Source organism: Leptopilina boulardi, unplaced genomic scaffold (genome assembly GCF_019393585.1).
Source record: "Leptopilina boulardi isolate dan_hultmark-lab unplaced genomic scaffold, ZJU_Lbou_2.1 LbouV2_152, whole genome shotgun sequence".
In the NCBI taxonomy this organism is placed as follows: domain Eukaryota; kingdom Metazoa; phylum Arthropoda; class Insecta; order Hymenoptera; family Figitidae; genus Leptopilina; species Leptopilina boulardi.
The window spans coordinates 1-27,574 of NW_026137699.1; the positions used below are offsets into that span (position 1 = coordinate 1).

The following is a 27,574-nucleotide window of genomic DNA, read 5'->3' on the forward strand; positions in this document are numbered from 1 at the left end:
TATGATGATTAAAGTTTTGTAGTTTATTAATTGTTGTTTCATTGTATTATAGTTACAGTGTATTCATTTGGGTTCCGGATATTGGGTACCCCTGGAAGCATGGGAGCTCATTGTTGGGCAAAAAGATCACTCGAAATTTGTAAAATATTTAGCCACAGCTATGTGGCGAGATTATAACCTTGTTAACCGTTGTGTCGAAATGACTGACACTGTAAAGCAGCTGGAAGGAAGATCTCCAAGAAGAAAATTAGAGCCTCCCAAAATGGCAGTATTAACAAGTAAGATTTAAAAATACGTTAATAATAATAATGTAAAAGATAAAGATAAACAAATAAATAAACATAAAAATTCAAACTCCAGAGTAACAAGTTTTAACCAAATCCGATCAATTTTGCTTCCTCGTGGGGAAGCTTTACATTTGTGACAATTTTCAATTTTTCAAAAGAAGGTTATATAGACTCATTTTCATTAAGAATAAACATATATGACGTTTTGAGCAAATGTCCAAAGTGAGTATGTGTGTGTGTCAAAATATTGGGTACAAATTATCTCAAACACATTTTGACGGACTGTCCTGGAATTTCGTAGGTTTTCTGCAGTCATTAATACTTAAAATCTGACAGAACGATTTCCAAATACATATATACACAAATTTTTTTTACAATTTTTTCAAAATTTGAAAAATTTATTTTTTGACAAAAATTTTTTTTCATTGTAAATTTAATTATCTTTGATAAAAAAAAGTTATTTCATGCATTGAACTGAATCAAATAACCTACGTAAAGTTCACATTTTACTGAAAGCTATAGGTTAAATCGTGTTTTGGAATTTTCTATGAGGAAGCTAAATGGTCATGAAATAAACAACTTGTTTATACAATTTTTTGTACTGAAATTTTGTACATTTTTTCCAACAGTTGTGAAAAATGTTGCATATTTGGATCTTTTTTCGCATATACAGATTTTAATTTTTTCTGAGTGCCTTCTTTTTAGTATCTATTTTCCGTAGTGTTAAGAATCTGACCTATATACATGAGCAAACACAAACATAATGTATTGCCCTTTTTTAGAAATTTTCCAAAATCGACTAAATGACGTCGAAAATAATGCAATAACACGGTATACGGAAATACACAGAATAGGAAAATATCTAGGAGCTCATATTGGATCTATTAGGCGCCGTTTGTATCCTGCTCCTACTGAATAAAGTAAGTGTCATTTATGTAGCATGGAAAGTAATTATATTCAAGGGCTCTATAATTTTTTGTAAAAACATTGTATTGACATAACTTGAAATCAATACCTTAAAGGATTGCGCTACTCTAAATGTACCTGTTGGACTGCATAATTTATATATTTAAAACCTATAAACATAAGTTCCTTTAAGGTACATATATTAAATTAGCTAGACAGTGTTATTTTTTTCGTTATTTTAAGATAATTTAAAATTTGTTTGCAAAACATTCAAGTAAGTAAGTATGTATTTATTTTTTGCAGGCGAAAAGTTTGCTTCAGTTAGAACCCAGAAAGCTCAGAAGGACTGCTGAAAAGTTCTCGTTCAAATCCGAGAAATAGTGATATACTAATAGTTGAAAAATCCAGTTCTCGTGAATCCAACAAGTAGTGATTCGCTGATTATCGAGTTGTTCCCGACATCACCTCTTTTTACACCATGTAAAGAAGTTCCGTTGTTTGTTAAATTATTTGGATCATTTCATTCTCCAATATCGAATGGGCATTGCTCATAAATTTTAGGTATTAAACTTCTATTGATTGGTTCACTTTCGACCGATTCTACGAATTTCGATTATGCATAAAATGACAATTGTGAATCCCGATTCTTCAATGACCAATTCTACATTAAATAATCGGAATTTTAAATTGTCAATTTCATGCAGAATCGGAATTTGTAGAATTTGTCATTGAAGAATCAGGATCTTCAATGGTCATTTTATGCACAATCGGAATTTGTAAAATCGGTCATTGAATAATCAGGATTTTAAATTGTCATTTTATGTGCAATCGGAATTTGTAGAAATAGTTATTGAATAATTGGAATTTATAATTAACATTTTATGCATAATTATTATTTATAGAATCGGTTTTTAAATAATCAGGATTTTAAATTTTAATTTTTAAACATTAGCAAAATTTGTAGAATCGGTCATTAAAGAATCGGGACTTTAAATTTTTTATTTTTATATATTGCCAAAATTTTTAAAATCGATTATTGAAGAATCAGAATTCATAATTATTATCATTTCTTGCACAATCGGAATTTGTGTAATCAGTCATTACTTTTTTTTAAGCATTAATAAAAATGCTGGTTGCACAAATTAAAATTTAAGTTTTTTCTTATTTTAAGGTCATGTGATTGTAACTTTTTCTTAAAATACATGATAGATTGAGCTAAAAATTTTGTGGAGAAGTAAAAAATAGTTATAAACATTTACGGCGATGTGAGTGTTAATAAAAATGGTTTTGGAAAAACCATATAATTCAACTCCATTAATTCAGTATTTTGACAAAAAATGTTATTAAAAAATTAACCTTGCAATGGTCACGTAACTCGACAGTCACATGTTAGTACAATTTTCAAAAAGTTAATAGAAGTTACACATGCAATATGATTGTACGAATTCATTTTTATTTTGTTTCTTTATGTTTTACGCATTATTTAATTCTATTGACTTTTTTGTTATATTTTAAGATAATTTTTTTTAACTATGTATTTAATAGAAAGAATATGTTGTTAATAATTACAACAGGTATTTATAACATTAATACTGATATCTTCGACTATTGTTCATAAAATTTTATAAATTATTATTCCTTAATTTGTCATTTTATGTGTTATTTTATTGAATATTTAATAAAAAAAAATTAATTCACAATAAAAATTTTGTTTTCCTTTAAAAAATATTTTCATGATTATAAATAAATAATTAAATTTAAGTTAATATGATAAAAAAAAATTTCTCATAAATAAAATATGATCCTAAATATGGCCACAAATGCGACCATAAACGAGGGCACAAATATAATCATAAATATGGGCACAAATAAGATCACAAATGTGGGCACAAATGCTGTTTCAAATTGGCGACCTCAAAAATGGGCATATTAGGGGTCACAATTGTTCCCATATTTTGGGTCCCATTTACGATCGCATTTGTGGTCATTTTTTTTCAATAGGGAAGGTACTATCATTATGTTACTGACAAGAATATACTATCAACATTTTACTATCCAAGATGTTACCCAAAGACGTAAAATATGTTAGCTTTTGGATTGTAGTCACTACTATCAAATATTGTAAAAATTAAATGTGAGCGCATGCGCTAATTGTGGTGTGTACTTCGCCTATTCAATTGCGGTCCTTGTGTTTTCACGCACGTGTTTATATATAGTGAAAAAAGTTGTGAATAAAAAATGGAGGAGTTTGTTAAAAATTTATTAATGTCGTGGAATATGGAATCTTTGATTCCATCTTTTGGAGGTAGGTTTATTATTTTGATTGAATTAGCGAAGACTGAAGTGTGAACGTGTTTATAACCTCAAAACAATTTTGCGTTGTTTAGATGGTGAAATTGATGAAGAATCGTTTTACTTACTGGACAATGATACAATATCACTCATTATACCAAAACCAGAACCTCGCTTAAAATTTTTTTAAAAATTTCAAGATTACAAAAATCAAGTAAGTTTTTTTTTCGTTTGTATAAATGTACATGTGTTTATTGAAATTTTTTTTTGGAAAAAAAACTTTTTCATATTTTTTCTTACTTTTTTTAAACTTAAAAATTAGTAAAATAATACAAATTCAATTGACTCTGTGAAAAAAATATACCGTTTGATAAATATATTTATGTTTAAGCAAGTCCTTTTTATAGACGGAGTGAAAAAATAGACATACTCTTTTTTATGTAAAAAGTTTAAATTTTAAATTCTTATCGAAATGTCTTATTAAAATAAAATGAAATTATTTAAGTTTACAAAAAAAGCGAGGTTAGGTTCGTGTATATTTGCCACTCGAGAACGTAAAGAGATCGTATAAAATTTTTAACATCAAAGATTGTAAATTGTACAATCAAATTTCTATAATCATCTGATAGTAAATACTACAATCTATATCGCTGTCTTTATATTTAGCACTAAATATGGTTGCCCTTAACATCATTATGTTACCCAGTAGCATAAATTTCTCTCCGTGAAGGAACATTCCCATGAAACATTCCAGAAATATTCCAAAAAAATATTCGAAGAAACTTTGAAAGTTGCCAGAAGATTGCTGCGAAATGTTGTTGAAATATTACTTACAATGTTGCTATAATGTTTCGATGCAACATTGCAGTAATCTTTCAGAAAAATATTCTGCAATATTTTCGAAAATATTTTAGAATATTTTAAAAGATCATTATGGAAAAAGAAAAACTTTAATTTTGAGAAGAATTCATGAATTGAATAAAATTTAACAATAATGTATAATTTTAAGGGTTGCGTAAAATAAATTATGTTTTTATGTAGGTAGAAAAGAAGTATTTTAATCAAAATTAACATTATTAAAATACTAAGTGACAATCAAGAAATTAATAATTTTAAAGTACCGAAAAATTTGTATTTTTATTTACGTATTTTTATTTAATGAACACAACATCGTTAAACGTAGTTAATAATGATAATAATCAAAATAATAACTATTGTATTAAATATAATATTTATAATAAATTTCAATGTAAGTTAAATCAACTTAAAATTTTTCTTCGTCATCAGCATCAGGATTTGCAGCTCCATCATCTTCTCTCTCACTTTCAGGATCAATATTTTCTTTGTTTTCTTTATCTCTGTGAAAAAACAAGAATTTATAAATTACTTCTAATATGGCCTAATTTTAGGATCGAAAATGGTTATGTTTTTGGTACTTAAGTCATTATTTTATGACAATTAAGTAAGTGATCTAAAGTATAATGTAATTCCTCCTTAAAGCTATAAAGCTTGGCTGATATAGCTCATACCATAAACATAGTCAATAAGTAAATACTATTTTAAAAATAAAAGTAAAAATTTACCCTTCTCTGTTTAATCTTGTTTTAGCCTGAGCTAACCATTTCGATCCGACGACTTTTATTGTAGCATCTTTTTCTGTTGGAAAACTGACTTTGACACTACCTAAAAAAATGTTTATAACTTTTTTAACACCAGTAAATGAAGGTGATTTTTAACTCTATTCGTGAAATTCTCATTTGAAGGATATAAGTATTCTTACTTTCCTTTAAGTGATATCTCACTTTAAAAGTAGAAATTGAGACAATTTTGTATAAATTTACTATAAAATATTATTACAAAATTTTTAAGAGAATTTTTAAGTTAATTGAAATTTAAAATCGTTTTCTATCATATTACTTACTTATAATAATTTCCGTGAAAATTGTATTTTCAAGTGACATTTTTGTCTTCTTTCTTCCCGACCAACTGTACTTATTAGCCAAGGAATTCGTAATCAATTTTGAGCAAATATTTGAAGCAGCGTTGTTTAAGTCACGGCCACCAATTGATCCTAACGCTTCAATCTAAAATAATGTTTTTCTTAAATTTATAAATAAATATTATATCTCGTCTAAATTTTAATTTATTGTATCTAAAAGCACAAAACTTTTTCTAGAAAATGAAAACTTATGTTCTCTAGATATTTAATTCAAAACATTTTGAACCGATTATCAATATCTTTAAGTAAATTTTATGTATTACTTCTACAACTAGGTGATTATCTTCACATAATCATTTTTGAAATGTAACCTTGCAAAATTTAAGTCCCAGAAGTTTTAAACGTTTAAAAAACGAGAAATATTAACTCCATCAGACCAATTTTTGTTAAAATATTTTTTTTATTAATAATAATTAAATTTTTAATTAAATTAATTAATTCATTTTTATTTATTTGAAATAAAAAATTTTTTAAATAAAATTGAAATAATTAATTTAAATAATTAATAAAATTAATGAAAAATTTCAAATTATTTAAAATCGTAAAATCGCGATTAGTTTAGCAATCTATTCTCAAAATTAAAAATTAGTTCTAGGACGTTTGCGTGGTGGTAAAGGAAGTTCAAATGGTTTGTCCATTGCTTTTATTTCGGTAATTTTTGGAAGTGTCTTGGTTTTAATTTGGGCACCTTCAGGTGAACGAGGCGCATCTGGTAATTTATTATTTCTTTGTTGTTTTTTCGTTGTATCTTTAATTATTCCACAATCTTTTGTAAGATTAGTAACTTTTGCTTGTTCTTGTCTTGATTTTTTATATTTATTTTCATAATCTTCAGTTATGTCACTATCCACTTCAGACATTACAAGAGCCTCCAGTAATTTTTGCTTTCCTTTCTCTAATGTGCCTAAATAATAAAATATTAATAAATTAAGTGTTAGCTATAAATTACTGTAAGACAGGCCAGGCTAATTTCTCTCATTGCGGAATATTTCGTTCACCGATTTATTTGTTTCAAATTATCTTTAAACTAAAATTTGATGCATCTATTAACAAGTTCAACATTTGCCCTTGAAAATAAAAGTATTAAACCTTATTTTAAAGCAAATTTGAAGCGAATAAATCGTTGAGCTAGTTTACTTGCAATTACTAATTATTAAGGAAGATTTAATATAAAAGTTAAACATATTAAAGGCTATGTGACATCATTTTATAACCTTTCGCACAACAATGTTTAAATAAATTAGCTTCTGATAAATTTTTTTATCGGTTGAAATTAAATATAAACTAATTGTATGTAGAGTGAGATAATAACTCTTTTTTGATAAACAAATAAATTTTTGTCAAAATATTTAGAAAAAAAATTCTTCAGGTAGTGCAAAAGCAATTTGTTAATTAAAAAATAAAAATTTGTCAGCAGTACTTTTTTGCAAAGTAAATTAAATATGATTTAAATATTTGCACTTACTTGTTTTTTTTAAATATTTTAAAATAGTGTACTGATTCCAAGTTATATTAGGATCTATCAATTTAGAGACCATCTCATTAAGCTCAGTGGTTTTATTTGTTGGTGGATAGTAGCAAAATAATTCATCATTTTCTTCTCTATTAAAAATCCATTTCGTCGAAATCAGGACAACACCATCTTCCAATTCTACTACTAAAAATGGTAGTTCTAGGACCTCTGTATCTAAATTATATTGATAAAATATTGACAATACATAACTAGTAATTTAAAATATCTGAATATTATTGAAATATAATAATAAAAATTATTTTTTATATTATATTAATATAATTAAAAGATAATATAATAATTAAAATATTATTTGTTACCTAAAGATGTGTTCATTGTGGATAATTAATTTATCGATTTATATCTTGATTTTGACAGAAGTATTGAACAACTGAATATTGTTTGCTGAAAATCGATTGTTTTCAATGACGTGTAATAAAAAAAACATGTTGTTGATTGGTTACTAATGGTTGATTGGTTAATAATAATAAATCAAGGTTATGCAAAGAACATTTTGATTTTTAAAATGCTTTTTCTATCAGTGAATGTATTATTTAAAAATCGGACAAGTGCGAGTGTAACTCGCACTTGTCCGATTTTTTTCGTTTTTTGCGGAAAAATACATTTTTTTATTAAATTTATCATTTTTCTTCAAAAATTTGATAAAAATTGATCATCAACTCCAATCGCGCTTACATTTTTTCCCTGTATTTTTCACGCAAAAATACAGTTTTACAGCAAATGTGAACAATTTGGGTTGAATATTGTGTGCGCTAGGGAGAATAAATCATTTTTTTTTTCGAAATTTTTGATTTTTCCTTGACAACGCTATGTAAATTGATCGGAATCAAGTTCGCTATATTTTTCCTGTAATTTTCACGTAAAAATACGTAAGTGTACCAAATTTGAGCTCTTTATGTCAAAAGATGTGGCTGCTAGGGGGGGGGGTACATAGTCATTTTTAGGTATTTTTCGTAAAAATTCATGGTTTTTCCTTGACAACGCTTTGATAATCAACTCCAATCATGCTCGCTATATTTTTTTTGTAATCTACACGTAAAAATACGTTAAAATATGTAAATTTAATTTCTTTTAAATAAAATTTTGTTCGTTTTTGGTGGAAAAATACATTTTTTTCCTAAAATTGTCATTTTTTCTTGAAAAACTTGATAAAAAGTTAATCATCAACTCTAATCGTGACCGCTTTTTTTCCCCTGTATTTTTCCCGTAAAAATACATTTGTATACTAAATATGAACTGTCTGGGTTGAATATTGTGTTCGCTAGGGAGAATAAATCATTTTTTTTCGAAATTTTTGATTTCTCCTTGACAACGCTATGTAAATTGATCAGAATCAAGTTCGCTATATTTTTCCTGTAATTTTCACGTAAAAATACGTAAGTGTACCAAATTTGAGCTCTTTATGTCAAAATATGTGGCCGCTAGGGGGGGGGTACATAGTCATTTTTAGGCATTTTTCGTAAAAATTCATGGTTTTTCCTTGACAACGCTATGTTAATCAATTCCAATCAAGTTCGCTATATTTTTCCTGTAATCTACCCGCGAAAATACATATGTGTACTAATTTTCAGCCCTCCAGATAAATTTGTGTGGCCGCTAGGGGGAGGGTACACGATTTCAAAAAAACCGATATTAATAGGGTTCCGAACCGAGTACGGAACCCTAAAAATGAACTTTAAAATATTTAGAACGCTCTCGATGGTTGTGAGAAGTATTGTATTATTTTAAATAACCAAAAATCTTTTTTTGTTCAAAGCTAAGTAAACTTTGTAGGTTTGTATTTTACAATATTTAATTGTCAAAAAATTTCTATTATTTTTATTATTAATAATTAAATAATTAACTTAAAATTTAAAAAAATGAAAATATTTTATTCTTTATTGTAGTTTGACAAATATATTACATTTAATTTTATTGAATATTTAAAATGAAATTTATTCTTTATAAATTTATGCAGATCATTTCTCATTTATTCAAAAAAGCTTAGTAGATAATTTAATTTATATCAACTTTTAAACATAATATTTCTTAACCTTGTCACAAACTTTTATATGTATGTAAATGTGTTTTTTGTTGTAACTGAAATTATTCAAACTTGTCTCATAGTTTAAAAATTAAAAAAATAGGTTTTACTAGAGTTAAATTTTCATAAACATATGAAGTGAAACTTCCTCTTTTATTAAGTTAATTAATTAACTAGGTTACTTTTCACTTCTATTTATTAAAAATCTATTTGAAACTATTTTATTTCTGAGTTGACAAACATAGAGAACAATATTTTTTGTATTTGTTTACTTCTAAATGGTTGAATACAGTTTTTACATGTGTCAAATCGTTTCCTACTCAACAAAATAAGAAATAAAATAAATTACCTATAATGCCAAAATAACTTCTTTGAAAAATATCTTTGACCCAATTTAACAAATTTAAACTTTTTGTCAAAATTAAACATTTTTTTCACATCTATCAAAAAATGTAAAAATCTAGGCTAGAAAAATTGTTTTTTTTACATTTTTCGAAAACACTTTGTCATCTCACATTGACCACAATATATTTGATCAGAAAAATTCATATGTTTCTAATATAAATAAAAGAAAATGTTTTTAAAATCCTTAAATTGGAGACAAATGAATAATACTTGATAATTATAAAAAAGGGGTTAAAAGTTTTCTTGAAAAAACTTTTTAAGGCATTGAAAAGTACATAGAAAGTTCTAAAAAACACCCTTTTGAAAATAAATATTCGTAAATTTATGATAAAGATAGACGTATTTGAAAATAAGAAGTATTACGACTGTGAGCATAAAAAATGCTTCAAGTACACAGTCATTTTCAAATCTGTTCATTTTTAACAAACAAATTAATAGATTTTAACTTTTTATACAGTTTTTGATGAATTTTTCATGTACTAACGTAAAAAACAGTTTACCCCTATTTTCTCAAAATTAACATTTGTTATTGGTTTTAACCAATTTAAAAAATTTTAAACTTTTTTATTTTTATTGAAAAACTAAAAAATTTTCTGTTTATATAATGGTAATCCTAGAATAACAGAGGTTGTAAAAAAAATTTAATCCAATTTTTGCTGTCTAATTTTTACATTTTCCCAAAAATCAATTGTTGACCCAGTTATATATTTACATATATTTTACCAAAAAACTTCAGCTTTCGAATTAAAATAAAATAAAGAAATTAAAATATACCGAAATGGGTAAAAAATGGAAAATAAAGGTTAATTTTAAGAAAACAGGTTTAATATTTTTTTTAATTTTTTCAGAATATAAAAGTATGTGAAAAATACTACGAAGTTTATATATAGCTACTTATATATCAATTAAAATCCACGATCGATGATTTGTCATAGTTCAATACAGACTTGAAAATGAGAATGTGACCTGAAACATTAAATCTTTAACCTCCACTAATTTCAACATTTTTTTAAATATACAAACAAGCAAGGCAATTGTGGATGACGCTTTTTGTAGATAAATATATTTTAATTTAAAATAAAAATTTCAAATTAGGGTTAAATACAGCTTGAATAGTTTTGATTCGTTATAGGGTAACTGCACCAGTGGTGGATCAGTTAAGCCCCTTAACTTTCTTATTTTGATTTTGAAGTTCTGTATAGGTTGTTTTTAGACAAATTCGAGGTTATTCTTTATAGTATTATGGACTAGATAGTTCCAATAGACATTTCCTTCAAGGTTAGACTTGATTTTGACACCTACGTTTACTTTAATGCTCCATCAAAGATAATTTGTCAATGATCCTATTCTGGATCACTGTTTGCACCAGTCATGGTTATAGATTGCTCCAGTGGTGGATCACTTAAAAAATCATACTAAATAACATTGCATTTCAAAATTACGAGACTGAGACGTTTTGCAACTTTTATAAGGCTTTACGGACAGATTTTCAAATTCACTTTCCTATCCATATCCCCTCCTCTTTCATTTCTATAGGTATAATGTGACTAAATGTTAATTAATCATCTTTTTATTAGAATTTTTGGTCCTGCTTTCTTCGCGATGAATTTAAAAATTTCTTTAAATTGTAATATTGATCTGTATAACTTTCTTAACAATTACCGACACTTGCGGTTCATTTACTTACAAACGTGTAAACACAAATGACCATTTTTCTCGCAGTTGATCCACCACTGGTGCATGATCCACCACTGGTGCAGTTACCCTAGCTATTATTTATATGAACAGAAATTTTTAATAATTATGAAAACTAATCAATTTAATTTTTTTAGATTTTTCCACATTATTCCGAGTTAGATAAACCTTTAAAATTATGCCTAAAATAAGTAAAAATGGATGTTATTCAAATAGACATCTTCGACGATTAAGATATAATCAAACAAAATTAGAGTTGGAAGGACAATTTGGGAAAATTTTACTCCCAAACCAATTTCCAATGAAACTGATGATTTAATTGTATCTAGTCATAGCGATTCACAAATTTCTTCTGAAGATGATGATGATTTCAGTCTTCAAACATCATGTGTTTCAGATAAAGATGATGATTATTTTAATTTCTATTTAACATCAAATTTTACTGAAAAAAAGAAAGACGAATATGATACAGTTAATGTCGACAGCCATGTCTCAAAATATACTCAAGACTTCACTCAAGAAGAAAGAAGGGAATCTGGTGATCCAGGTTATACTGATAGCGACAAAGATTCGGAATATTCGTTGGATTTTGATTTTAAAGACAAAAAGATTAATTTTAGTATATCAGACAGTGATTCTGATATGAACATTGTTACGGATTCAGAAGAGGAAGAAGAAACTATTCAAGGGAAAAGTAATAAATTTAAAACAGCTATATCTAATTGGGCACTTTTATTTAACATTCCTCTTGTCGCTATAACCGCATTACTGATAATATTATCCCTATTTACAAATTATTCGTTGCCTCGCACAGCTCGGACTTTGTTACGAACACCTAGAAATACGGAAGCTATTGAAACCATGTCTGATGTAGGTGAATATCTTCACTTGGGTTTGAAACGAGCATTAAATTTAATTATTAACGACTGGGAAGACAAAGGAATTAAAAAAAATTGTACCAATTTATTTATTAATGTTGACGGTTTACCAATTTATAAAGCATCAAAAATTTCTTTATGGCTAATTTTGTGCTCAGAAGTTGAATCAAAAAATGTTTATTTAATTGGAGCGCATGCAGCAAATCATCATCCAAAAAATGCTAATGAATTCTTATCAAAATTTGTCGAAGAAGCGAAATTATATTGTAAAAATGGAATTAACTTTGAAAATCGCGAAATTCAAATTAATATTTCTGGGTTAATATGTGACGCTCCAGCCAAAAACTTTGTTTTAAATGTTAAAGGACATACTGGGTATTGCAGTTGTCCTAAATGTACATATAAAGGAGAAGGCATTCGGCCTAAGCAGTCAAGAACAAATAAAACAAAAAAGCGACGTGTTTGTTTTCCTGGTATTGGACCATTTACCGAAAGAACTGATGAAGGATTTGACAAAAATATGTATGTAGGAACTTACCAAAAGACTGAACCAACTATTATGACACAAATTCCTCGGTTTAAAGCTGTGTCAAACGTGGTTCTTGATTACATGCACCTCGTGTTGTTGGGAATCGTTAAAAAACTCATTCTTCTGTGGTTATGCGGTCCTTCCAGAATAAAAATCGATGCAAACCTTATTGATAAAATTTCAGCAAAATTAATTGAATTACGAAAAAGTCAACCAACAGATTTCTGTAGGAGGCCAAGATCTTTAAGGGATGTGAAATTTTGGAAAGCTACTGAATTCAGGAACTTTTTATTGTACAGTGGTCCGATTGTTTTGAAAGATGTCTTGCCAGAAAAGATGTTTACAAATTTCATGTCTCTTCATGTAGCGATAACAATACTTGTAAGCCCTGTTTTAATTAAAAATCGAGAGAACTGGAATTACGCTCGAGAACTTATTGAGTATTTTATTATAACCTTCCAAGATACATATGGCAAAGAATATATGTCTTACAACTTCCACAACTTACTGCACTTATGCAATGATGCTTTAGTTTATGGTCACGTAGATTCATTTTCAGCATTCAAGTTTGAAAATTTTATGACGACTATTAAAAAAAATTAAGAAAGAAAAATAAACCTTTGCAACAGTTGAGTAGAAGATATGCTGAAATCAAAGCTTCTTAAAAAGCGAATGTTCTACAATCAAAGAATATCATTATGCTAAAGCAAACTCATTTCACAGGTCCTTTAATAAACGATGGCATAAAAATTACAAAGCAGTACAAACGTCTGAATTATGGTCCTTTTTTTATTGATTGTGATAGCGTAAGGAATAATTGCGTTCTTTTCAGTAATTTTGAATATTGTAGAAACTGGAGAAAATAATATTCACTTAATTGGAAGGAAATGCTCCCTTCAAGGCGATGTTTATAACATTCCATGCAATTCAAGTAATTACAACATTCACGAAATAATTGAAAACAATAATGAACTTTTTTCATGGCCAATATCTGAATTAGAAATCAAGTTCTGGAAAATTCCTGGAAAAAACAAAAAATCAATAGTATTTCCAATATTGCACACAAATTCCGTATAAAGACTGTCACTTGAAACACGAGATTTATGGAAATAATTATAAGTAAGTAATAAAATAAAACTGAATTCCAAAAATTTAATTAAACCAGAAATACTAATAAAATCATATAATTAGTTTATTTAGATTATAATTTTTCTGAAAGTGAGAAATTTACATATTGCATTTAATAGTCTTTATAATATGGATCTTTTTTTACTGTTAAAATAGTTGTTGTTTGCTTATAATTAGAATTTTCACTGCTTGGAATTAATCAATGACGCTGTTTTAGTTTATAAACATAATTATTTATAAATCATTTTTTAAAGAAATATTTTTTAAAAATTACTTACCTTAAATGTTATAAATGTGTGCAGAAATAAAAGGGACTCTCTAAATTCTGGGTTTTCATTAACGGACCACATAAACGTTTGAAAAATGATGCATTAGAAAGTGACAAAGAATTATGGAGCTGACAATTCTAACGACAGCACTGACGACGAAGAAGATGAATTTTAATTTGTCTTTCATAAAGTTTTATTATTATTGTTCTAGTATTTTATTATTTACATTATAACTTTTCAATGAATTTGTATTTATTTTCATTTCCATTTTATTAGTCAACTCATGTAATAGTTTCCATTGACTATGTAACAATATTTTTCATTTTCCTTATATTTTTTCAATTTCCTGAATTCTTCTCAAAATTAGTTTTTTTCCTACTATGGTCAAGTTACATATTCTAAAATTTTTTCTAAAATATTGCTGAATATTTTAATGAAATATTACTGCAATGTTGCATCGAAATATTCTAGCAACATTGCAAGTAATATTACAACAACATTTCGCAGCAATCTTCCGGCAACTTTCAAAGACTCTGCGAACATTTTTTTGGAATGTTTCTGGAATGTATCATGGGAATGTTCCTTTGAGTCGGACATAGGAATGTTCCTGAAACATTACTGCAATATTTAGTTGGAATGTTTCGAACATTGCATTGAAACATTGCTGAAATGTTGCTGCAACATTACGTGTTATGCGGGAATCTTGTTATAACATAAAGTTCCAGAATGACCAACTCCGACTGATGCCAGTACCACAGTAAAAAAATTAGTTTCCATCCATTTCGTAATCGTTATGAAATTCTGTGCTTAGACTTGTGGTACAAATTCCAAAAATATTGGGCCCAATCCCAGATATTTGGCCCAATATTTTTGGCATTTGTACTACAAGTCTTAACCCAGAATTTCATAACGATTACGAAATGAATACTGGAAATTAGTGGGTTTTATTTAAGAAAACTAATTTATTTACTGTGGGCCTCACATTGGGCCGTGGAAGCTCACATTGGGCTCTGTGCCCAATTTCAAAATTAGCTTCGAATTTCTAACCCTGTGACCCCAAAAACCCCAAAGATTAGATTTTTTAAAATTTATTTGTTTGTCAAAAAATGTTGGACCCAATCTCAGACATTGGGACCAATATTTTTGGCACTTATACAATATGTCTGAACGCAAAATTTCATAGGGATTACGAATTTGATACTTAAAATTAGTGGTCTTATTTGAGAAAACCACTTTTTTCATTGTATGGCCCAACATTGGGCCCCGGCCCAATTTGTTGGTCTCAAATATGTAGATCTTTTTGTTTGGAACAACTTTTGTCTTAAACATTTTTTACGAAAATTCGTACTTTTCGAGATATTTGCAAGTTTCCATACTATATAATGGACGTGAAAACTAAGATGCGCGCGTCCCGTCGCGCCGCACGTGACGTTTTAATTTTTTTCTCGCAAAGTTCTTGCTATTCCATTATGCAAATTAAAGAAGTTATTCTTAACATCATAGGCAATAAGCAGAAAAAAAATTTTTTAAATCGAAGAGGTAGTTTTTTCAAAAAATGAATTCAAAATTTTTTTTGTTTTTTTTCCGGGCAAAAAAAATTTTTTTTTTCATGAGAAATTTGAAAAAAAATTGATCTTATTTGGATAACAGGAAAAAAGTTACATGATTTTTTTAAAAAAATGACATACATTTTTAATTAGAGATATCTCAAAAAATTTTGAAAAATTGTTTGTGGGCTTTCATTCTGTATAAATAAAGGAACATATTCACAAGGTTTCAATAAAATTGCTCCAACCATCAAAAATTCTTGTGATTACATCCCATGGAATTGCTCCATATGCTTTTAGAAAATCTTACATTCTTTTTTTTGTAACATGTTTTTTCAATTTTAACCCGAAAAAGGGTTATTTTGCAATTTTATGCAAATTTTAACGAATTTTTGGATATATACCTATAAAATTACTCTATTTTTAAAAAGTTACTTAAAAACAATTTTTTTCAATTTTTTACTAATTTTTTATGGTTTTTTTTATTATTTATTGTTGAAATTTAAATTTTCGTTTTCTTAAATAAATCTTGTTAGGGTCAGCCGGGGTAAATCCAAACGCTAATTATTTCAGCTTAATTAAAATTTTTAAAAATAAGTTCGATATGAGAATTTTTACCTCAGATCCTCTTCAAGAGATTCTAAGTATTATCCCATTTTTCGTTTGTTAATTAGCAACAGCATAAACAAAGATAACGAGTATTGCAAAAAAGATTGAAAATCAAAGATGACACTCTTTCAGTATTTTGTCTCGTATTTGAAGAAAAAGAAGCTAAAAATTTATTTTATTATTTATAATTGTTTGTTATGAATACTAGAACAGAAACTATTTTTGATTTTTGCCTTCTGTAAAATTTTATTAATAATATCAGACCGTTCGTATTTACCCAGGAAAATTGGAAAACCGGAGTAAATCCGAACGGTATTTTCAATAATTTTTTTTTAAATCAGAGGGGGAGGGGATCAAAAATTCTAAAAAAATGCATTTAATGCAATGGTAACGAAGGGGGGGGGAGGGGGTCTAAATAGAATGAAGAAGTGGTAACGTAGTTTATGGACGGCCCCAAACGTATCCTCGTTAGTAATTAATAAGCAGAAACTTAATCTCTGTTCTCTCGAAGGAGTGTTTCAATTTTTTTGCCAAATGGTTTGTTGAAAAAAGTTTTTCAGGATCTTAATAAAATTTGGTATTCTACGGTTTTTGGGGTCGCTAATTACCAATTTGAAGTCAGTTTTTCAAAATTCAAAATGTCGGACGAGAATTAAAAAATTCATTGGATTCGCTCGAAAATTGTTACTCGGGGGGTTTCAGGGTCGGTGATTACGAATTTTTGATCATTTTTAAAAATAAGTTTTAGGAAAGTCCGCCATTTTGAATTTAAAAAATTTGACTTTTATTTTTGTATTTACATTCAATCACTCCAAAATACTTTCTGTACCAAGTTTTGCAAAAATCCGTTATTGTTTGATAAAGTTATTGAAGGTTTTAATTGTGTAATGTATTTTAATTTTTAACCTGTTTGATTTTTGTATTTATATATGATGCATTATTACATAATAGGTTTATTATCGTATTTTTTTGAGTTTTTATATAAGTTTAACAATTGCAATCTTTAAATTTATTTTCCCTAAGATTTTTCTGAAATACAGTGGCGTTCGTATTTACCTCGGTATTTTAGGAAAGTTGCAAAGTATCGAGGTAAATACGAACGCTAAGTTTCCTGCGATTGTAATTTATCAAAAATTTTTGCTACCTCATAAAATTGTTCTATGGAAGTAAAGTAACAACTTCATGCACCAGAATACCGGAAGTATTTTTTTTAAAGAAAAAACTTATGTTATTGTTGAAACTTACTAAAAGCGTTCGGATTTACCCCGGTTGATCCTAATACATTAAGTTTTAGAACGACCGACGCCACTACAAAATTTTCGTTTGCTTAAATATATCTTCTTATTAAAGTAAGATCCATAACGACCGTCTCCGACCGACACCACTACAAAATTTTCGTTTTCTTAATTAAATTTTGTTATTTAATTAATATCCAGAACGATCGACTCCGACCGACACCACTACAAAATGTTCGATTTCTTAAATAAATCTTGTTATTACATTATAAGTTCCCGAACGACCTACTCCGACCAACACCACTACAAAATTTTCGTTTACTTAAATAATTTTTGCTAATAAATTACGTTCCAGAACGACCGACTTCGACTGATACCACTACAAAATGTTCGATTTCTTAAATAAATCTTGCTATTACATTAAGTTCCCGAACTACCGACTCCGATCGACACCACTACAAAATTTTCGTTTTCTTAAATAATTTCTGCTAATAAATTACGTTCCAGAACGACCGACTTCGACCGACACCACTACAAAATGTTCGATTTCTTAAATACATCTTGCTATTACATTAAGTTCAGGAACGACCGACTCCGACCGACTCCTTTACAAAATGTTCAATTTTTTAAATAACCACTACAAAATGTTCGTTTTCTTAAATAAATCTTGGTATTACATTATGTTCCGGAACGACCGACTCCGACCGACTACAAAATTAGTGCATTACAAAATTTTTGTTTTTTAAATAAATTGTGTTATTACATTAAGTTCCAGAAAAACCGACACCACTACAAAATTTTCGTTTTCTTAAAAAAATTTTAAAATTTTTTTTGTATAAATTGTGCAAAAAGCAGAATCTAAGTCGACTGACATGATAAATAATAAAACGTTGTTACTTATGTCAAATCATATTTTTTAATCTGAATTGTTTACTTAATTTATGAAATTCTAAAAATTTACAATAAATAATTGATTCTTTCGAAGTGCATTGAGTTTGTTCGTTAGAAGTGATAATTTTATTTCACATTTTGATAAATTATTATTTGATAACAATTGTCATTTTATCCCTTAATATGTTGATTATTTTAGTATGTTTAAATATGAATTTCTGACCATACTTGATCTTTGAGACAATTAAATGTCCGACTGCATTATCTTTTACGCAATGTAAACTTTAATTATTGAACTAAACGATGAATTACAATGTCAACTTACAATATTTTTAAAAATGATTTTTAGACTTTTTGATCTGCTAAACAATTAAATTTCTAGTAGGTATTAAGTCACCTATGGTGCATACTTTTTAAATTTCCATATGTCGGTAAGAACGTGCTTCTACATTAATCACAAAAAACGACTATACGTATAGATGTCTGCGGCTAACGTGACTATACGAAGAAGATAAGAGAACAACTATACGTTTCTATGTGTCTACGTCTAATGTGCCTGTATGACAAAGACGACGAATATATCTTTGACCAATGGTATACGCGTCACAGTGACAACCGACCAATGGGATATGCGTCACTGGGACAGAACTTAGAGAGTTAAGCGTCATCGACACAAAACTTCGAGATATTATAGTTTAGAGATTTCTTATGTAGGATTACACTCTATTTTAAAAATATTATATTTTTATTGGAAAGAAGCAGAGGTACTAAAAATATTACTTATCTTAGAATTGGTTATTGTAACATCTAAAATTGTTTTTTGAAAACATTCCCATTGAAAATACGAATTTTATTTCTTAGTAGCATTCGATTGTTCGAACTTTACCGACGATATACGAAAAATATCCGGTTATTGCCGAGTATAACCGATTGGGTTTCATCACGTGATAGTAATATTTTTAAAGTTTATTAATTTCTGAAAATTAACATTTAAATTACTTCAAATTTTTATTACATTTATATTTGATGTTTGATTTTAACTTAAAAATGTATGTATTAAGAAGGTTATAGGGATTGACTGAACTAATCAAAACAGAGACCATTATTTTATGATTTGACTTTCTCGGTACTGTGAAACGTTCGGCAACACCACATTACGTCAGTCGAGTTGCAAATAGTTGCTATATGACTTGTTTACTTTAATAAAACAATTATCCCTCTATTTAATTAACTTTAATTTAATTTTAAAAATGTATAATCAATATTATTTATTAACTTTTATTTTCTTTTTAAATATAGCGTATTTTATACGTGCTATCAGAATCAACATTTTAAAATTTAGCGCACAAAATTAACGTATAATATACATGATCAAGTGTGCAACGTTGATGACGTTCTGACAGCTGTTCAATTTAACGTATAAAACGTGAAATATTGTTAAAAATTAATTTATTGCAGCTCCCACAAAGAACCTAATAACACTTTTTTAAACAGATATTTAATCATTAAATATCTGTTTTGTATTAAAAAAAGTTTCATTAATTTCCTAATGTTAATTATTTTGTGGTGAGTAAATATGTATGAAAAAGTACTTAATTCCCATAAGACACAATGTTAATTGTTAGAAAACAAAAACGCTTATAACTTTTTTCACAAGAACCTAGGGGTCTGAAAAATTTAGCTACAAAATTTTCAAACATTTATCTAATAGTGGACCAAGTTTCATTAAATTACTAATGTTAATTCTATTTCCGCTGTAACCTCTTTAAGTATATAGTTTGCATATATAAGAAATGACTATTTTGAAAAAAACCATAATTGTATGGTGTTTTTTATGTTTTATACCATGATAATCAAATTTGCACCAATTTTCACTATCATTTTTGTAATCAGCTCACCAAAATACGAGATTATACACAGTTGCAAAAAAAATGGAGGTTTGGGCTAATCGGAACTACAACCCGCATTTTAACTTTTCTGCAAATTCGCATTTTAAATTCTTAGCAAACTCGCATCGAAAGTTTTTTCGCATTGCGAATGTCCTGCGAAGTGTTGTGCTATGTGGGAATTACGGCTTCGCTGAACATTTTTTTAACAAACCGTAAAACTTTTTGCAAAGTTAATTTTTGAATGTATATTTACTTGGCTACCTCTTATAATAGTTTACCTTGTGTGGAATAAGTTAAAAAATATATAACGTAGAGAAGAGTCATATATGAGTTTTTTTGAAAATTTAGATTGAAGATAATTCAATAAGTCAATTTCCAGATATGGCATCTATTACAATCTATGAAACAGAAGGGAGTAATTGTTGCACTCTTTAATAAAGTAATTAACTTTAAAAAAATATTTAAGAAAATTAATAATTATTGTTCATAAGAATGTATAGTAATATACGTAAACAAATAACAAAAGGGCCAGTTGATTAAAACTTATAAGACCATCACTATAACTCAAATTGAAACTGGTTTTATCCAGTCAACAGCTGTTCATTCTGGATGACAAGCGATTGTATTCATCCTAAGGCCTAATTTGTGACGATTGAAGATCATAATAATTTTTAGGACCACCTTTAATAATTAAAGCTGTGTAAAGCTCTCACTGATTGGAATTTATAAATTTAGTTGGATTAAATTCTTAAAAGTTTTATGGAGTGACGAGAAAACAAAAGAAAAACCATTCCCATGTTTGACATATAAATGAAATAATAGAACATTTTCATTGAAGAAGGCGAATGAAACCGGTTTTAGTAAAAATGGATCTTAATTATAATTAAAACTTAATAAGTGCTATTAAAAATGAGGACCAGTGATTACACAACTCAGGAAATAATAAAATAGACAAAAAATTAGAAGTAAATAAATTCATAGGATGTATGAAATTGCTTATATTTAGTGTTACGTCAAACAAATGTTTCATAATAATCAAACAGATTCTTATTGGTATTATCGAAAAAAGTTAATATTTTTAAATTAATTAATTTATTAAGCATTATTACATAATAAATATTATTATTACCTATAGTCAAAATATTTATTAACTCTAATTTTTTATAGTTCACATAAATTATGACTGATTTTTATCTACATTCTAAATAATTTCAATTTAGTTCATTAGAATAATTACTATGTACATATTGTAAATATCTAGTTTTGGAATACTATTTGACATAATTAATATATTTGAAGTTTTGAGTAAATATCCAGATGTATGTGGGTGTGAATGGGTGTGAGTGTGTGTGTGTGTGTGTCACAAAATATTGTGTACAAATTATCTCAGATACGTTTTGACGGATTGTCCTGAAATTTTGTATGCTTAATGCAGTCATTAATACCTAAAATCTGACACAAGGATTTCCAAATATATTCACAACTTTTTTTTACAATTTTTTCAAAATTAAAAAATTTTTTTTCATTCTAAATTTAATTTTGTTTGGTAAAAAAAACTTATTTCTTGCATTACAACGAATCGATTAACCTATATACAGTACATATTTTAGTGAAATCTATATATCAAATCATTTTTTTGATTTAAAAAAAAAATTGTTTTTTATATTTTTTGAAATAACTTTTTCTTATATAGAAATTTTAATTAACCTTCGCGCTACGGACGTTTTTTTGTGACCCAAAAATTTTTTTGGTTTTATGTTGCTCAAAAGTCATAAACTCATCAAGATTTTTTATTATAATTGTTAGTAAATACAAGTAATGTATTTTAGAAATAGTAATAGAAAGTAGTAATTTTAGTAATTGATGCAAAACTCGAGTAGATTTTAATTTTGTCAAAATTATATTCCCGGCATGAAAACGAATCGATTGATGTATATAAAGTTTACATTTTACCTATATTTATAAAATTGATCGCTATTTTAGTTGTAATCCCTCTTTTAATATTGAATATAAGTGTATCATGATGAGGTCCTGAAATGAACACGTTGTTTGATGTTTGTATATTAAACTCTGATTTACCGAAGCGAAAATAAACTTTAAATAGTTGTAGTATATTGAAAGATAGGATAAATATTAATACTGCATTAAAATGTAATAATTAATAATTTCATTTTGTTCAACTTAAAATTTAATATTATTATTTAATATTAAAGTATTATTATTTAATTTAATATTATTATTTAAAATTAAATTATATATATTTATTTTAATATTTATTATTTTTAATATTATTCATTTTAAAAACATGGTTTTAATGCTTTTATTGTTTAAATATTTGAATGAAATCCTTTCTCCGTTACATAAATTTGGTTAGTACTAGTAAAATCTTCACAAGATTTAATAAAATATTAAAAGATTCCAATAAAAATAATTTAACAATAAAAAAGTATTATTTATTAAATTGTAAAACTAATTTAAACAATAGAAAAATATTGTTAACTGAATTAATCAGTTTTCTGGATATATTAAATACACAGGCACACAAAAAGTAAAATGTGGTTTGGCCCAGACACTACACTAGTCTATTTTCATGTATTTTTTCACGCTGAATCCGAATCGAAAGTCAGAATTGACAAATTGGCTCAAATTTTGAAGATAATTCCAAAAAACTGATTTTGAGTATTTTGAGTTTATTGTTACTTGCGTTTTTTTGCAATTATCTAAAAAATTTTAGCAAATCTAGCAATTCTGACTTTGGATTCGGATTCAGTGACAAAAAATACATGGGATTACACTATCGCAGTGACATTCAAATATTTTTTAACTTATTGATTTTATTTTTCTTTCTGATCAGTTTTTTGAGTTTATCTCAAAAATAAAAGCCAATCTGATAATTCGGACTTCGGATTCGGATTCAGCGTGAAAAAATATTTGGAATTAGACTAGTGTAGTGTCTCGGCCAAACAGCTTTTTATTTTTTGTGTGCCTGTGATATTAATAATATTATTCTTTCATTATTTACAAAATAAATAACATTCATATATTCTAAATTAATATAAATACAACAGAAAAATGTTTCAGAAAGTCACTTGTAAATAACAGAATAAGCAGAAACGAAAATAATTTAATATAATTATTTGATACGTGCGTCATTAAAGTGTGCTTCCATCACGGTCAGCGATATGCTAGGGATAGAAAGATGAAATTTCAGAAAAAAATAATTTATTCCTGACATAATAAATTTGTATTAAAATATGCTTCTGTTATAGGGATTCCCCGCCAGGAATTTTCTTGGTTTTACGTATATAAATACATAGAAGTAATAATTCGGTGAATTTTATATAACTTTTCAATGTCAATGTCAATGTCAATGTCAATGTCAATGTCAATGTCAATGTCAATGTCAATGTCAATGTCAATGTCAATGTCAATGTCAATGACAATGTCAATGACAATGTCAATGTCAATGTCAATGTCAATGTCAATGTCAATGTCAATGTCAATGTCAATGTCCACTGAAAGAAAATTACTATGAAAATGTACGCATTCTAATACGCATGACAACGATCTGAAAAAAAGCTAAAGAAATAGTATATATTTTTTATATACTTTCGTTTCCTTATTTACTAACCACTGGAATTTTTTAGCACGTGCACGGAGAGACCCGTAGCGTTAATTTTTATAAAATGTAACACTATGTTTTACTATTTTGTTGTGCATAGTCCGGAAATAAGGGACTTTTATGAAAATGTATTACAGTAATTGAGAATTTTGTTTACTTTAATAAGAATTTATCTATTTTAAAGTAGTAATTTTCAATTTTTTTGTGTAGGAAAATCATAGAAAGGAAAAACTAGCATATGCGTTAAAGACAAAGCTGAACAGCTTTGCGAAAGTCGTTCGCGAACGTAAAACATGAGTCAGAAAAGGACATAGATATATTTGTAACCTTTTCTATCTCATGTATCTCTTTCGCGAATCTATTGTGCGTTGGCCTTTAGAGTAGAGTGGGGCGATATCACCATTCGGCTTTTATTTTCGTATTCTATGACTTAGAAATTTGTCATTTCACGTAAATGTCATTTATGTCAGTGTGCATATATATACTTTGATTTTGGATCCGATTAATGAAGAAGCAGCCGAATGACAGAGTCATTACTGAAATCGAAACTCATTTCAAAACTTTTTTTTAATTTTCGCCATTTTATTTTGAGAAAAATGTCATCAAAAATAATTTAACATAATTATTTTTTATTAATTTGAGTCTTCTGAATCTTCATATAACAAATTTGTGGCGAGAATGTCCAAACGCAATTTCGATGTCGCAATTAAAGCGACAAACTCTGAAAACTGCAAACTTAATTTCAAAATAAAACAAAGGTAAGTACAGTCGCATATAAACCAGAATGAATAAAAATGAAGTAAAAATGAATTGAAAGTGAAGTGAAAGTGAAGTGAAGTGAAAGTAAAAGTGAAAGTGAAGTTATAGAATAGTACCCCTAAACCATACCCTTTCAAACCTTCTAGAAACCTTTAACTCTACTCCTTCACCTAAAGCTGAAGAGTTTAATAATCTTTTGAACAATCGGTTTTCCAATTTTGCAACCCTCTCTAACTATTTTCTAAACCTTAATATGGCTCACATTAATAACTTTGAAATCATGCAATGGAACAGTCAAGGTATTACAATAAAAAAAATCGGACAAGTGCGAGTTACACTCGCATTAAAACCGAGGGTTCCGTACCCTTAAACCTAAAATTTGAGGGGTTTAAAGTTTGAAGGCCTAGATAGAAAACATAGACATATTCATAGACATAAACATAGAACATAATCTACGCATAAATTTGAAAATAATGTGAGCGCATAGATTTGAAAATTAATAAAACTAAAAAATAATAAAAATATCAAAAAATAAAAAATGTCAAAAGATAATAAAAATAGTAAATGGTAAAAAATTGAAAATGGCAAATTATAAAGAATGGCAAAACACTACAAAAAAATATAGCAAGCACAATTGGAGTTGAAAAAAAATCAAGAATTTGTCCCAAAAAAAGGAAGAAAATTTTATCTTTCTAGGTCAAAAATTGTAAAACTTAAGGAAAAAGTCCACTTTTTAAAAAAATTGTATGTTTTGAAAAAACTCAATTAAAAAATTTTTTTGGTGAAAAATCATGATTTTTATCGAAAATTATCAGTTTTTCCTTGAAAACGCTATAATAATCAACTTCAATCATTCTCGCTATATTTTTTTTGTAATCTACATGCAAAATTACGTAAAAGTTTATACACTGCGACCTGAGTTTAGCGGCAGGTTTGGTGGGTCGTTCGCTAAACTCAGTAATGAGATTTCCCGAAATCGGCGTCAGCAATCAGGGCCGTACGAACTACTTGAAATACGAAATCCTTAAACTCTTTTTTTGAAAATTCTTCATCTTATAATACATAATATTTTTATTGCAATAATTATTATAATTATATTTTAATTTTTAGATTTTATTATAATTATAAACAGTAATAAGTAATACTTAAAATTACTTTTAATAAAAATTCAAATAATTGTACTGACATCAGACAAGAAAGGGGAAAAACTCACCATTTGCCTTATAAATTTAAAATTTATTTGAAATTAAATAATATAAATTTCATCAAATATAACATTGAGAGCAAATATTAAAATTAAGATTTTCATAAAGTAAATTTATAAATTTGCTGGGAGTGAAAACAAAAATAAAATTTGTATACATGTATATAAATAAGCTTTTATAATTTAACAAATTTTTTATTTAAAATTAAAGATTAAAGAACCTTGTACCTCCCAGACAAACGTCTCCGCTTGGTACTCATTTTCAACTAGAAGGAACCGCGTTGCCTTACTTCTACGCTCCTGCTCGAGTCGGAGCATCTTACGCTTACCGCTTAATTACCATCCTATTGTTGCCGTTTCCGAGATTTCGCTAAACTCGGGTCGCAGTATACATTTGAAACTCTTTAGATAAAATTTTCTTCGGTTTTTGAGGAAAATTCATGATTTTAAACGAAAATTATCAGTTTTTCCTTGAAAACGCTATGATAATCAACCCGAATCGTTCTCGCTATATTTTTTCTATAATCTACACGCAAAAATACGTAAGTATGCCAAATATGAACTGTGGATTAAACGCTTTTTATTCAAAATTTTTGATTTTTCCTTGACAACGCTATGTAAATTGATCCGAATCATGTTCGCTATATTTTTCCTGTAATTTTCACGTAAAAATACATAAGTGTACCAAATTTGAGCTCTCTATGTAAAAAGATGTGGCAACCAGAGGGGGGGTACATAGTCATTTTCAGGGATTTTTCGTAAAAATTCATGGTTTTTCCTTGACAACGCTATGATAATCAATTCCTATGAGATTCGCTATATTTTTCCTGTAATCTACACGCCAAAATACATATGTATACCAAATTTCAGCCCTCTAGATAAATTCGTGTGACCGCTAGGGGGGGGGGGGTACATGCCTTGCTTCACTAGTCTCATTAATAGGGTTCCCCCTTCGGGTACGGAACCCTAAAAACAAGACATTGTAACACTATCTAAGGATTACGATATTTTATTAATTTCGGAAACCTTCTTAAAACCAAACAAATCATTTTCCTTAGATAAAAATTTCAATTTAATCTGAGCTGATAGATCAATTCTTAATCGCGGAGGCCTTGCCATTGCCATTAGGAAGGGGATTAATTTCATTTAAATTAATACCATTTTCAATAGTCGTATGTCCGTTACTGTGAAGCGCTCTCTGTTAAAAACTTTTTTAACCCTTGAAAGTAGGATGTTTGTCAATTTTTGTCCAGTTTACACCAATCAGAGTAACTTTCAAACATAGTGGCAAAAAAGGGTTAAGTACAGGGTTCAAGCTTTAATTTGACTCTTATGACAAGTGTCTAGCACATTGGATTTACCTAGTAGAAATTTTCAAAAACTGACAAAACGTGTTTTTTGGGACTTTCACCCCCACTTTTCTCAAAATACTGACGTGATGGGACGTTTACGTTGCTAGATTCGGAATCATTGCACCAGAAACTACGGGAAATGACTTCCTTATCTCTGACAATGGAAATTTTTATTTTTAGCAGGCTTGTGCTATCTACGGTGTCGTGAAATAAAAACCGCGAGATGAAAACATTCATAAAAAGAGATGATTATCCACACAGAAATAAAAAAATGTAATTGTTTAAACAATTATTGTTTAAAGAAATACTTTAGATCAACAAAAAACCTAAAATTTTATAACGCCATTTGATTTTACAGAAAAAAATACGACGAAACTGTGTCTGGAAAATTTTTTAAACTTCATTTTACATAAAAAAATTAAATTAACAATTTTATAACTAATAAGAACTTCGCATCGGCAATGGAAAAACCATAATAATATTTATTGAGAACTTGTTGAAAAAATTTTTTTTAAACAATT

The 27,574-nt window shown here is 27.7% G+C and overlaps 1 protein-coding gene across 1 annotated transcript; it reads right to left on the reverse strand.

The window, feature by feature from the left end:
* Positions 1 to 6,062: 6,062 nt before the first annotated feature.
* LOC127276777 (uncharacterized) lies at positions 6,063 to 26,019 on the reverse strand. Its single transcript, XM_051297422.1, has 4 exons — positions 25,923 to 26,019; positions 23,463 to 23,631; positions 6,950 to 7,206; positions 6,063 to 6,388 (listed from the first exon to the last, which is right to left on the reverse strand). The coding sequence occupies exons 1-4, from the start codon at positions 26,017 to 26,019 to the stop codon at positions 6,063 to 6,065; spliced, it is 849 nt and encodes a 282-aa protein (XP_051153379.1).
* Positions 26,020 to 27,574: the final 1,555 nt, after the last annotated feature.

Bases quoted from the DNA above. Each gene is read 5' to 3' on its own strand.
- LOC127276777 (XM_051297422.1), bottom strand. From the start codon at position 26,019: ATGCTCCGACTCGAGCAGGAGCGTAGAAGTAAGGCAACGCGGTTCCTT. The intron at 23,632-25,922 runs GTTCTTTAATCT...ATTTTCTTTCAG, and splicing joins GTTTGTCTGGGAGGTACAAG to TGGACATTGACATTGACATT. The intron at 6,389-6,949 runs GTAAGTGCAAAT...TTTATTATTTAG, and splicing joins AAAATATTTAAAAAAAACAA to GCACATTAGAGAAAGGAAAG.